General features: G+C 36.2%; 1 protein-coding gene across 12 annotated transcripts in view; it reads right to left on the bottom strand.

The window, feature by feature from the left end:
• Window positions 1-12,824, bottom strand: part of LOC105480968 (inversin) — a 321,354-nt gene that overhangs the window by 90,656 nt on the left and 217,874 nt on the right. For all 12 annotated transcript variants that reach the window (XM_071078077.1, XM_071078078.1, XM_011740189.3 and 9 more), the window contains 3 exons: window positions 11,433-11,613; window positions 8,976-9,085; window positions 4,652-4,823 (listed from right to left, as the gene is read on the bottom strand). In XM_071078077.1, the coding sequence (XP_070934178.1) occupies window positions 4,652-4,823; window positions 8,976-9,085; window positions 11,433-11,613 (463 nt within the window). The remainder of the gene's footprint in view (window positions 1-4,651; window positions 4,824-8,975; window positions 9,086-11,432; window positions 11,614-12,824) is intronic.

Below are 12,824 nucleotides of genomic sequence, written 5' to 3'. Positions count from 1 at the left end.
AATAAAAATAACCTTGAACTTAACTATTGTTACTCCCACTTTGAAAAGTGGTGCAAGTTTCTATAGAAACTTAATTTTTTAATGTAATTTTATATTACGGAAACCTTCAAACATATTCAAAAGTAGACAATGGTCCAGTGAACTCAATATAGCTATCACCCAGCTTCAACAATTATCAATACATGGCTAATCTTGTTTTATTTATTTATTGAGCAAAGGAAGAGTTAGTACAGGACAGGAACGACTGTGTGTGTTTAAGGAAGGAAGGGTAGTTGCAGCACAGTAAGTGACAGTGGACTAAGTCAGAAAGGTAGAAAAGGCCAGATCACAAATGGTCCTATCAGCCAGTGATGGAAGACATTTGAAGGGCTTCATGTAGTGGAGTGATATTATCTGATTTATGCTTTAAACAGATGACTCTAGCTGTTCTGAGGAGAATGTATTTGTAGTAGATTAAAATATAAGCAGAGACACCAGTAAACATTTCGGCAGTAGACTGAGTGAAAAATGATGGTGGTCTGACTAGGGTGGTTGGAATGGAGATGGAGAGAAACAGAATGATTTAGAACATGTTTTGGAGGTGGAGTCAACAGGACTTGCTACAGGATTTGACATAGAATCTGTCCATGTAGCCTGGGAATCTGAATTTAAACAAATATCTCTAGTAATTCTTATGCCATTCTTGAATTTGGGAACCATTGACCTAAATGGCTAAATGTTAGTTTGACCTAGACAAGATTCAGACAGGCATGAGTAACTTCAAATATCTGAAGTGCTATCACATGGAAGACAGCACAGGGTAGAACATTCAGTTTGACAAATTTTGGCTCAGTATAAGGAAGAACATTCTAATAGAGTTAAGATGGCAGTAGTGGGTTTTCTATATTGGAGCTGTTCAACAAGAGGCTGAAAGACCACTGCTGAGAATATCATAAAGCAGATGAAAGCATCATATAATATCTGTGATATTTCAGTGATTTCACATTTTAAGAGCGTAAGAACCCTTTTCCCCCAAATGAAAATTTATAAAACACCTAATATATAAAACAAGTAAGAGTTGAGTGGAGCATTACCCACTCGACTGTCTATTCCCTCAGCTAAGTATTTCAGGTACCTCTATAGAAAACTGTTGTTATGAAGAACATGGTTTGGAAAACCCTGGGCTAGATTTAGTTTTAAGGTGACTTCTAATTCTGAAACGCTACAATTCTGTGATGTGGCATCCAGTATGAAATATACTCTATAGATAACATCAATATCAAATTTTTTAAAAAGATAAAATTTCAGTTAAGTAACAGTTAAAATTAATGATCATATTAAAAGAAATTCCCCATTTATAACTATTTGAATTTACTTTATATATATATATATATTTATTTATTTATTTATTTGAGACAGAGTCTCACTCTGTTGCCCAAGCTGGAGTGTAGTGGCATGATCTCGGCTCACTGCAACCTCCACCTCCCGGGTTCAAGTGATTCTCCTGTCTCAGCCTCCCGAGTAGCTGGGACTACAGATGCCCACCACTATGCCCGGCTAATTTTTGTATTTTTAGTACAGGCGGGGTTTCACCATGTTGGCCAGGCTGGTCTCAAACTCCTGACCTCAAATGATCTACCCACCTCGGCCTCCCAAAGTGCTGGGATTACAGGCGTGAGCCACTGCGCCTGGCCTGAATTTTCTTTATTTAAAAATAACCTTAGGTCAAGCATTACTCCTTCTTTGAAAAGTACTGCAAGTTTATATAGAAACTTAATTTTTTTTAAATGTAACTTTATATTACGGAAACCTTCAAACATATTCAAAAGCAGACAATTGTCCAGTGAACTCAATATAGCTATCACCCAGCTTCAACAATTATCAGTACATGGCTAATCTTGTTTTTTTTAACCACGATTCATTTCCTCTACTTCTGACTGTTTTGAAAAAAATTCTAGAGTCATATCCTTTCATCTGTAAATATTTTAGTGTCTTTGAAAAACAAGGATTCTTTTTTTAAACACCTCACTGTATCAGTTAGGATCCAGTCAGAAGACGGAAACCATATCAGATATAATAGATGGAATTCAGTATAAATAATTGCTGGCTTTGTATTGAAGAAATGAAAAGGCAGAAAGAAAACACTAAGGTACCACGGGGGTAGCAAATGCAAGAAATAGCTACCAATCCTGGCACTGGGAGTACATAAAGAAGAGGATGAAACCTAAAAGCTTAGAAGAGCCCTGAAGAATGAAAACTCAGCCTCTGAGGAATGGCTCTGCTTGGCTGGTGCTGTTGTGTCTGACAAGGGTGTGCTGAGGCTGACACTGTGAATGTTGGAAACCTGCAGAGTGAAATTAACTGTTTTTGCTGAAATAAAGTATTGCTGTGTTGAAGAAGCATTACTAGGGTGATGCTGACCATAGCAGGAAATAAAAACAACAACAGGCCGGACGAGGTGGCTCACACCTGTAATCCAAGCACTTTGGGAAGCTGAGGTGGGAGGATTGCTTGAGCCCAGGAGTTTGAGACCAGCCTGGGCAACATAGTGAGATCCCATCTATTATTATTATTATTATTTTACTTTTTTTCCTAAAAAAAGAAAACAAGAAAAAAGCAAGAGCAGGACGCAAACAGAAAGATGTAATCCCTTGTCCCTCTTCCAGTCTTCCAGTCTCCCTCCAATGCTCCCTACTGGTGGACTCTAAAAGAGCACCTGTGGCAAAGGGGAAATGTGATTTGCAGAGCCCCAGGCCCAGCGCTGCAAAGAAAGGACAAAAGGATAAACACGAAGCTGAGAGACAATAGTTTGATCACTGGTAAAACCATAATGCTGTTATCACACCTAAAAAATACTAACAGGAATTCTGTAATGTTCAATAATATTGACATTTTCCTGATGGCTGTAACATTTTTTATAGTTTATTTATTTGCGTCAGGATCCAAATAATGTCCATATATTGCTATTGGTAACACCTCTTTTTAATGGGAAGGGAAAAAAAATCCTTGTAGAGGGATGATAGAGAAGAACTCACTTTCACAGAAAAGAAATGTCAGGAAGGCATCTCTGACATAATAAAATCCCCACAGAAGAAAGAAACCAGCAAATTAATGAATCTGAGAAGAATTTATGTCTGAACTTCAACCATGGTGCATATGAGAAAGATACTTTTGGTCAAAGAGTGCAAGTATCCTTGCCCATACCTTATTCAAATACCTGAAAAAGTTAAACTAAAGTCAAAGCTAGTGATAAAGTGGAAGAATATATAATGGAAATCTGACAAAAAATTAAATGTTCAGATCATTTATAAAGTCAACATCCTATGTGTCTGCACTATGCCCCTTAAGAAATTTAAGATCTGCTGGCCGGGCATGGTGGCTCACACCCGTAATCCCAGCACTTTGGGAGGCTGAGGCAGGTAGATTGCTTGAGCTCAGAAGTTCGAGACCACCCTGGGCAACACAGTGAAACCCCGTTTCTACTAAAATACAAAAAGAAAAAAAAATTAGCCAGGTTTGGTGGCATGCGCCTATAGTCCCAGCTAGTTGGGAGGCTGAGGCAGGAGACTTGCTTAAACTTGGGAGGCAGAGGTTGCAGTGAGCCAAGATCATGCCACTGCTCCCAGCCTGGGTGACAGAGTGAGACTCCATTTCAAAAAAAAAGAAATTTAAGATCTGCTGTAAGGCTTTGATAGATAATTACTTTTGAAAGTTAAAGTCTTTATCATAAAATTGAATTGTCTTCTTAAAATATTTTTTTTGAGGCTGCGGTTGTCTTCGTATAGTGGGGGAGATTTTAACTAAAGCAACTCCCCTCCCTTCTCTCTCCCTACTGTTGCATCAATAGTTTTGGTGGCCAAGAAAAATCTTATTCAGGATAACAGTAGATGCAAATGGCTCTAGCATGTTTCTACAAATAAAAAAACATAACGTGGAGAAGCCCATCACTGATTTTTTATTCTATTCAGTGCTATTGTAGTAGTATGTAATTTCTCCTTCTCTTTCTGAGTTGTAAGTAGGATACAGTACACAAGGAAGAGACCTCCAAGTTGACACTGAGGCTGAAAAACTTTACCTTTCATTAACCAACACATAGGTAAAGGCCTCTCCTATTAGAGAAAGAAATTAAAATAAGCATCTAGTAAGAGTTTTTCCAGCAAGGTTGATTTGAAGCTTGGAAGCTTCTAGAGCCATGGGGGGTTATTTCTAAAAATGGGAGATTCAGGATGTGGTAATGCTATTCAAACCTGAGAAAAGAGCACAGTAAAGGAGACTGCTGAGAATACACTTAGATGTGTGCATTCCTTAAATATAATTCTAAATTTTTGAAAATATAATTATTGACAATTAAATATGGATAGTTTTAAAGTATAGGTTTTGTTTTTTTTACAAAAAGATAAATGATCAGAAGAGTCCCCATAATCATGTCTAAGGAGCAACCAAATGCAACCATTCATTTGGTAGAAACATATTTTAATCTGAGCCATAATACTGAAGAAATAAAGCCTTTGGAGTGATATTCTGGCAAACCCAAACTTAAAACTGAAGACCAAAGTCAAACACTATTAGATTAGGAACGAAGATTTCAAGTTGCTATTTTACAAGTTTTATAGCAACATCTACACTTTGGAACCTGAGTGAAAGCAAATTGAATGTGTCTACCAGTTCTCACCTGTACCTCCATATTTGTCAGCCATGTTAATATCAATGTCCGATTTTAAACTCAGCATAGTCCTAAGGACATCATCACTGCCTTTGCCAGCTGCCCACATAAAGGATGTTCTTCCTTCTAGGTCTGAATCATCTTTCACTGAAGGATGTTTTAAAAACACTTTAACTGTTTCCTGTAAGAAAACTTGATTTAAAAAATGGAGACAAAACAGTAGTATTTTCTATGGTAATAAAGTCATATAATAATATGTGACTTCCATTAAGAAGCAAAGCATTTTCCCCTTGCTTTTGAATTAAATTAAATTATCTTTTTATTAATGACAGAACTACAATTTTCATCGAAGATAACAATCCTCTGTTCTTACAAATTAGTTGTAGTGTCTGTAACACTTCACAAACATAACCTAACTCTCCCATTCAACATCCTCAAAATGGAAAGTAATCATCTTCAATCAAGCTTGGAAACTTTATAGGTCATTGTTTGAGTGACAGTTGCAAAACTCAGAATTATTCAGTGTTTTATTTATTAATGAACAAAATTTAAATATTTTCTTTCTTTCTATTTCTCTCTTCTCTCTTCCCTTCTCTTCTCTTCCCTCCCTCCCTCCCTCCCTCCCTGCTTGCGCTCTCTCTCTCTCTCTTTCTCTCTTTCTCTCTCTCTCTCTTTCTCTCTCTCTCTCTCTCTGTCTCTCTTTCTCTCTTTCTCTCTCTCTCTCTCTCTCTCTTTCTCTCTTTCTCTCTTTCTCTCTTTCTTTCTTTCTTTCTTGAGGGAGTCTCACTCTGTTGCCCAGGTTGGAGTGCAGTGGTGCAATCTCGGCTCACTGCAACCTCTGCCTCTTGCATTCAAGGAATTCTCCTGCCTTAGACTCCTGAGTAGCTGAGTGTCACCACACCTGGTTAATTTTTGTATTATTAGTAGAGATGGGGTTTTACCATGTTGGCCCAGCTGGTCTTGAACTCCTGACCTCAAGTGATCCGTCCATCTTGGCCTCCCAAAGTGCTGGAATTACAGGCATGAACCACTGTACCCGGCCATAAAACACATGTTTTCTTGGATATTTTACATGAGACCCATCTATTCAGGCATGCCTCCAGAGAAGGTTCTGCATTCTCTCACTGTGTTTTTTGTTTGTTTGCTTTTGCCTTAAATCCAGGAACAAACTGGAATTATGTGATTAGTTACTAAACATTTTTTAAATGGTTAATGCATTTATTGAATACTGATTGATGGTTACTGAGAAATGCAGTGCTCAATTCATTAAAACAAATATTTATTCAGCAATTCCTTTATTACTGAATTGTCCTTCTTCTATGGAATCACACAAAAATTAGGACTGGCCCGTATGCGGTGGCTCACGCCTGTAATCCCTGCACTTTGGGAGGCCGAGGCGGGCGGATCACAAGGTCAGGAGATTGACAGCATCCTGGCCAACATGGTGAAACCCTGTCTCTACTAAAATATAACAAAATTAGCCAGGCACGGTGGCACATGGCTGTAGTCCCAGCTACTTGGGAGGTTGAGGCAGGGGAATTGATTGAACTTGGGAGACGGAGGTTGCAGTGAGCAGAGATCACATCCTTGCACTCCAGCCTGGGCAACAGAGTGAGACTCCATCTCAAATAAAAACAAAAACAAAACAAAACAAAACCAAAAACAACAACAACAAAAAAAATTAGGACCTTTGACAATTCTATTAGTGCCTCACAATTTTAATGGGGGTTAATATTCCAGCATTTTAAATTGCTTCTTTCCTCAGAACTCAGACTCATATAAACTTTTAGAAAGACCATAGAAACTTTTGATTGAATTGAGGTAAAAGAGTTTCAGACAAAAAATGCTGGAGGCTATGAGCTGATGAAAAATGTATAAAATGTTGACTCTCAGTATTTTACAGAAAGAAGAATTCAAGAGCTCATCTAATCCAGTTCCTTATTTTACAGATGAAGAAATTTAGGTTCCAAGGTCACATAAATATTGGTGGCAGATAAAGGAAGAATCCAGGGTTAAATAACAGCACTCCTTCCACAGCATCACACACTGCTTTCTACTTTTAAGACTATTTGTTGAGTTACTGAGGTATAATAACTTACTGTTCCTAAAGTCTAATGTATATTAAGCATATTAAATATATTTGAGTCAAGAAATGAATTTTAAAAGTTTGTGATTTTTTGCTTTGTTTCCTTTTACTAATTTGCAAACATTTCTTTGCTGAGTATGTTTTTACTTAATGATGAATGTTTACAGGGCTCTGTATGTGTAGGGGAATGTGTCCATATTTTTCAAGGAGCGAGTTGTAATTTCTCGTCAGTTATTAGACGACAATGAGATCAAGGGACTTGAAACTGAGCTTACATAATTTGTATAATTATTAAAAATCAACTCTGGAATTGGCAGATTATCCAACAAAATATTTCTTTGAATAAAATTATTATATCATAATTTTGAATCATCATAAAGAATAATGTTCTACCATTCTTTCTTGTTTCCATTAGCACACCTATTTAATTATTGGTGTCTGTATATATATTAAATTTGGAGTCTAAGTTTTGGGTTAAAGCCCATGAGCAAGTCATTTAATCTCATGGAACCTTGCTTTGTTTTGTTTTGTTTTCTATAAACAGGGGATAACACATCTAATAGCCTTGTGTTGATTTATGGGTTGAGCTGTGATTTCCATAGATTGACTAGGCTGGGTCAAGTTAATTTCCTATCTATTTGTAATAAAAAAAACCTTCTCCAAAAATACTGCTTTGTTAGGTGATAACAGATAATGATTTGTCAAACCTCTAGGTGGTAAATTGAGTAAGTTGTTAGGAATACCAAGAAGCAAGGATTAGAGGAATAGTTGTTCTGGATACCAGAGTCGGGAAGGGTGTGAAGATAAGATATTTTAGAGATCTGAGTGTTTAACAGAGCATTTGGAGAGGTCACGAAGATGAAATTATACTATGCTTGATGATAGTATTATTTATTTATTTATTTATTTTTGAGATGAAGTCTTGCTCTGTCACCCAGGCTGGAGTGCAGTGGCACTATCTTGGCTCACTGCAACCTCCGCCTCCCAGGTTCAAGCGATTCTCCTCCCTTAGCCTCCCAAGTGGCTGGGACTACAGGCACCAGCCACCTTGCCCGGCTAATTTTTGTATGTTTAGTAGAAACAGTGTTTCCACCATGTTGGCCAGGTTGTTCTTCAACTCCAGACCTTAGGTGATCTGCCCAACTCGGCCTCCCAAAGTGCTGGGATTACAGGCGTGAGCTACCATGCCTGACCTGATAGTATTATTATAATTTAATGAAACTAAGGGTTTCACTATGCATATCCATGTAGAAGGCAGCAAAATCTGTTTTAACGTGTGCATTCTTGGATGAATCTGGTTCTTGATGGCCATTCATACTCAGGAAGCTGAAGTAGCCTAGACACTATCATGTTGCAGGGTGGACTGGGGACATAATGGATGAGAAAGGGGAGGGGAAGAACTATGAATAATATTCAGTATTTTTGGAAATAATTCATTTTTGCATTCTCAGATGTATAATATATATAATTATCAACACTAGTAGTAATGAGAGTACATTCTATTTCTTGAGTACGTGCTCTATGCCAAGGTATACAGCAGGCACTTGTCATAAATTTTCTCTAATCTTTACAACAATCCTGAAAGAAAAGGTATAATTATCCTCATCTTACATATGAAGAAACTAAGATTAAGAAACTTGTGTAAGGTAATAATGCAGTTTAGCAAACTGCACACACAGGATTCTAGCTGAGATTGTTCTAGTTCCAAAGCCTTGCCACACTGCTTTAAGGACAATTACACATGGCTGAACACTAAGATGTTCTTAGTGCTATAAAAGTAATACAAAGATGAAGTACTCTTACTGTAAAGTAAAATGTTACGCTTAACATTAAAATAAAAACTGTATAAAACTTCAGATGTGGCTAACAAAAAAAAAAAAAAAAAAAAAAACCTTAGACTATCACTTGCATCAGAGTGAACAGCATGAACCATTGTTAAAAGGTAATTGATACATAAAAACAGACAAATGAGTCTAAGTAAATCTGGGAAAAGCTGAATAAGATCAGTGGATTGTATCAGTGTCAATTTCCTGTTTATGATATCGTATTGGATGTTACCGTTAGAGTGAATTAGGTGTAGGAGTGCAAAAAGCTTATTGGAAAAATAAAGAAAAAAAAAAGAGTGAACTAGGTGAAGGGTACATGAAATCTTGTTGTATTATTTCCTACAACTACATATGAATCTATGATTATATAAAAATAAAAATTTTCACTAAGAAAAAAAGAGCATTGTCTTGTTTTACTCACAGCAAAGTTACTCTGAGCAGCATAGTGCAAAGGTGTGGCTCCTTGGCTGTCAGATGGGATAGTTCCAGACTTATTTCTTTCTAAAAGGAGATGGACAATCTGTGCATGGCCTGAGAAAAGACACAAAAAGGTAATTATCACTTATAAAGGATGTTAATTAATTTATAATCTACTTAAATGAAAAAGGTAAGAAAATTCACTGACACACAATACAGCATTCACAGTGGTTTCTGAACAGCAGCCCCCAATGCAGCCTCTTCTAATTTCTCACTAACATATTAATATGAGGTAGAACAGAATGAAAACTTACTAAAAACTTAATGCTTCAATCAGGTAGGAATGAATTAAGTATACTTGTCAGACTGAGAAAAAACTATATTAGGCATCACCTCATCGCATTCCCCTCACTTTATAAAGCTGCCTAAAGCAAAGGAGGGGAAGTTGCTTTAGAACCAAGCCCTCTTAGCCTTCACTGCTCCTACTCTCAAGGTTCCATTGCCCAACCAAACAGAACTGCATAGCTGTTGTCTTCTATTCAGGTGGACAAACTATAATACAACCTCTTCTATCTCTGAGGCCTCCCATCCCTATATTCTCCTTCCCACAATCTTTTATTATATTTATATTTTATAACATCTAGGCAGTGATTTCAAATCTCAGAAAACAAGTGGGCAGGCATGATGAGGCAGCAATGAAGACAATATAGTGCATTCTAGTGGATGTGATCTCCACAAGTGAAGAGCTGTAGAAAATACTAAAAAATGAACAAACCTGGTAGTAGTATATACAGGAAACCTGAAATTTTATATACTCTATTGCTTTCAGATATTGGAGAATGAAGAAGATGCCCCATTAGCAGAGCAAGGATATACTGCTTCAAAGCCAGGCAGAAAAAAGTAATTTGAGTGGAAGTTGTGCTCATCTATCTGCTCTCCAGAAGTGGTCTAAGATGGAGTTCTCCATAATATAAATGTGGGATCAAAGACAATCTGTGCCACATAGTTACTCTAAACACATTTCATTTTGTTTGAGAAATAAAGGGAAAAATTCAGTAAAGACTACATAAAAACATACTACAGGAAAGTGAAAAAGAAGCACTGTCAGAAAGATAAACAGCATACCTCTGAAAATGATCTAGAGAAGGATCCAGAGGAAAATTTCAGGAAACTGGTATCCTCGACTTAGTGCAAAAAGAGATGGCTTCTACGAAACAGAAACAGGGTATTCTAAGAAGAAAACAGAGTGAAATGAAAAAGTAATGGAAGGAAGTTAAAAGGAAATGAAATGAGATAAAAAGAAATATAGGTAAGAAAAGGAAATAAAAATATAACCCAAAATACAATCTATATAGGAGGCAGAAAGAAAGCAAAACTTATAGAACAAAAAGTCAATTTAGTTATGTGGAGACAAATTTGCCAAGTAAGCCCAGAATCCAGAGGAAAAAGAAAAAGGGATGTAAGATGAAATCTGACTAATAATTATAAATCTGGCAATAAAAGTGAGTGCACACATAAACACCATTTTTTAAAAAAAGATAATGTGTAATTTAAAAATTAAGATCAAGATTATAATAATTAGGGGGAAAATCTCAGATTATATTAACAAGTACTAAAAGAGTGATGAGTATCTGTGCTAAATTTTTTGTCTTAAATAGGTGGGAGTCAATAGATGCATTTTTGCTCTTGACTCTGATTCAGGCTTTAAAAAGTTTTTGATAAATTTAAAAGTAACCACTAATAGAACCTAAATCCTTCTAAAACATTAGGCAATTCAAAACCAAATAACAACAACAAATCTAATCCATATACCAAAGAGTAGAAAGTAAAGGAAACAGGAAACAAAACAAAACAAACAAACAAACAAAAAATGTTAAACTGAAAACACTAATAATACCAGGATAGCAGGAAAAAAAAGTCCTGATTATTTATCTTATAACAATGACTACTAATGGGTAAAACTCTTTCACTGAAAGAGAAAGACTCTCAGATTGACTCCACACACAAAAAAATCCAACATACACATAAAACATACACATATATACACTCTCTCATCTATAAAAGTGATCTTCAAAAAGGTTAAGTAAAAGGCATTTCAGGAAAATATAAAGAAAAAACCTTAAATATCATAGTATTAGCACAAACATAAAATTAAAGCCCTCCTCCCCAAAAATATAGGCGCTGAATATGAAAAGAGGTTTATGTTACATTTACATGTTGTCAATAAACATGAATTACTTTTATAACAAAAATTTAAAGTTAAGACATGTTGAAATTAAAACTAATATTTAACAGAAAATAAATTTATATTACTATAATTTAGTTTATAAAACAATGCAACATATCAGTTAGAAATCAAAATAATTAACTAGGAGTTGGGAGCGAACAGTGGAAGGGAAGGCATAGAAATATTCCTATACTCATGCAGTTTCATCTACTGTTGATCCTTTGAGTCACATACCTAATAAAGCTGCCCAGTGCAGTGGGGTTCGAAATAAGTTATCATAAGACGTTATATTGCAGCTTTCATATGAGGTCAAGACATCAACCACGGTCACATTCCCATCAGCAACTGCAAAGTGAAGAGGAGTTCGACCCTCATAGTCTTGCCAGTTCAGTAAAGACTCCGTTGGAGCAGCATCCTGATTTGAAGGAACCAGAGACTTCAGACATACATGGAATCCTCAATAAATTACATTTGGTGTAAGTATTTTTTTCTTTCTTTCTTTTTTAGGGACAGGGTCTCATTCTGTCACCCAGGTTGGAGTACAGTGGCATGATTACAGCTCACTGCACCCTCAAACTCCTGGGCTCAAGCAATCCTCCTGTCTCAGCTTCCCAAGTAGCTGGGACTACAGGCACACCCCACCACACCTGGCTAATTTTTGTGATTTTTGTAGAGATGGGGTTTTGCCATGTTGCTCAGGCTGGTCTTTAATTCCTGGGCTCAAGCAATTCTCCTACCCTCAGCCTCCCAAAATGCTGGGATTATGGTGTGAATCACTGTGCCCAGCCTGGCACAAGAATTAACTGAGGAATTTTCGAAATAAGATCTCTACATTCTCTCTCAGCACAAGTGATAAATCATGGAAAAAGTACAAAGTCTAAATCTTTAAAAAATTATTTTCATATTTAATTATAAAAAGTACAGAAAAGAATATAACCATTACATACTGATTATCTAGATTAAAAAGGTGTCAACATTTTGCCTGATATGCTTTTGTTTCTGTTATGGTTCAACTAGAGATGTATGTTTTATACTTTTGTATATATGTATGTATCCATAAACAATACATAAATTTTGTATGCGTGTTTTCAATATTCACATTATGGCAATGGACCTGTATCCTTTGGAAATTCTTTCTTTCAACACTATACTTTGGATATCTATGTTGGTACTAGTTTAGTTATTGAGGTGCTTGAATAAACCACGATTTAGTTATCTATTTTCCTATTGAGGGACATTTAGGCTATTCCCATTTTTTTTCACTACTACAGATAATGCTGCAATTAATGTTTCCTTTACATGTCACTTGTAGCACATGTGTGAGATTTTTCCACAGGCTAGATACCTAGAAGGGGAACTGCTGGGGTGAAGGATAACTTCAAATACTTTCAAATTGTCACATCACTCTCCAAATGGTCTTACCAATTAACACTGCCATGACAATATGTAAAAGTTTTTATTTCCCTACATGCTGGCACAAATTAATCATTTGGTATTATCAAGCCTACTGCATTTTTCCCTTATGGTTATGAAAGACATTTCACTGCTATTTTAACTTGCAGTTCATTTATGAATGGGGTTGAGATTTTTCAATCATGTGTTTATTAGTGATTCAGTTTGATATGT

This window comes from Macaca nemestrina, chromosome 14 (assembly GCF_043159975.1).
Source record: "Macaca nemestrina isolate mMacNem1 chromosome 14, mMacNem.hap1, whole genome shotgun sequence".
Taxonomy (NCBI): domain Eukaryota; kingdom Metazoa; phylum Chordata; class Mammalia; order Primates; family Cercopithecidae; genus Macaca; species Macaca nemestrina.
This window is presented reverse-complemented; position numbering and strand designations above follow the sequence as displayed.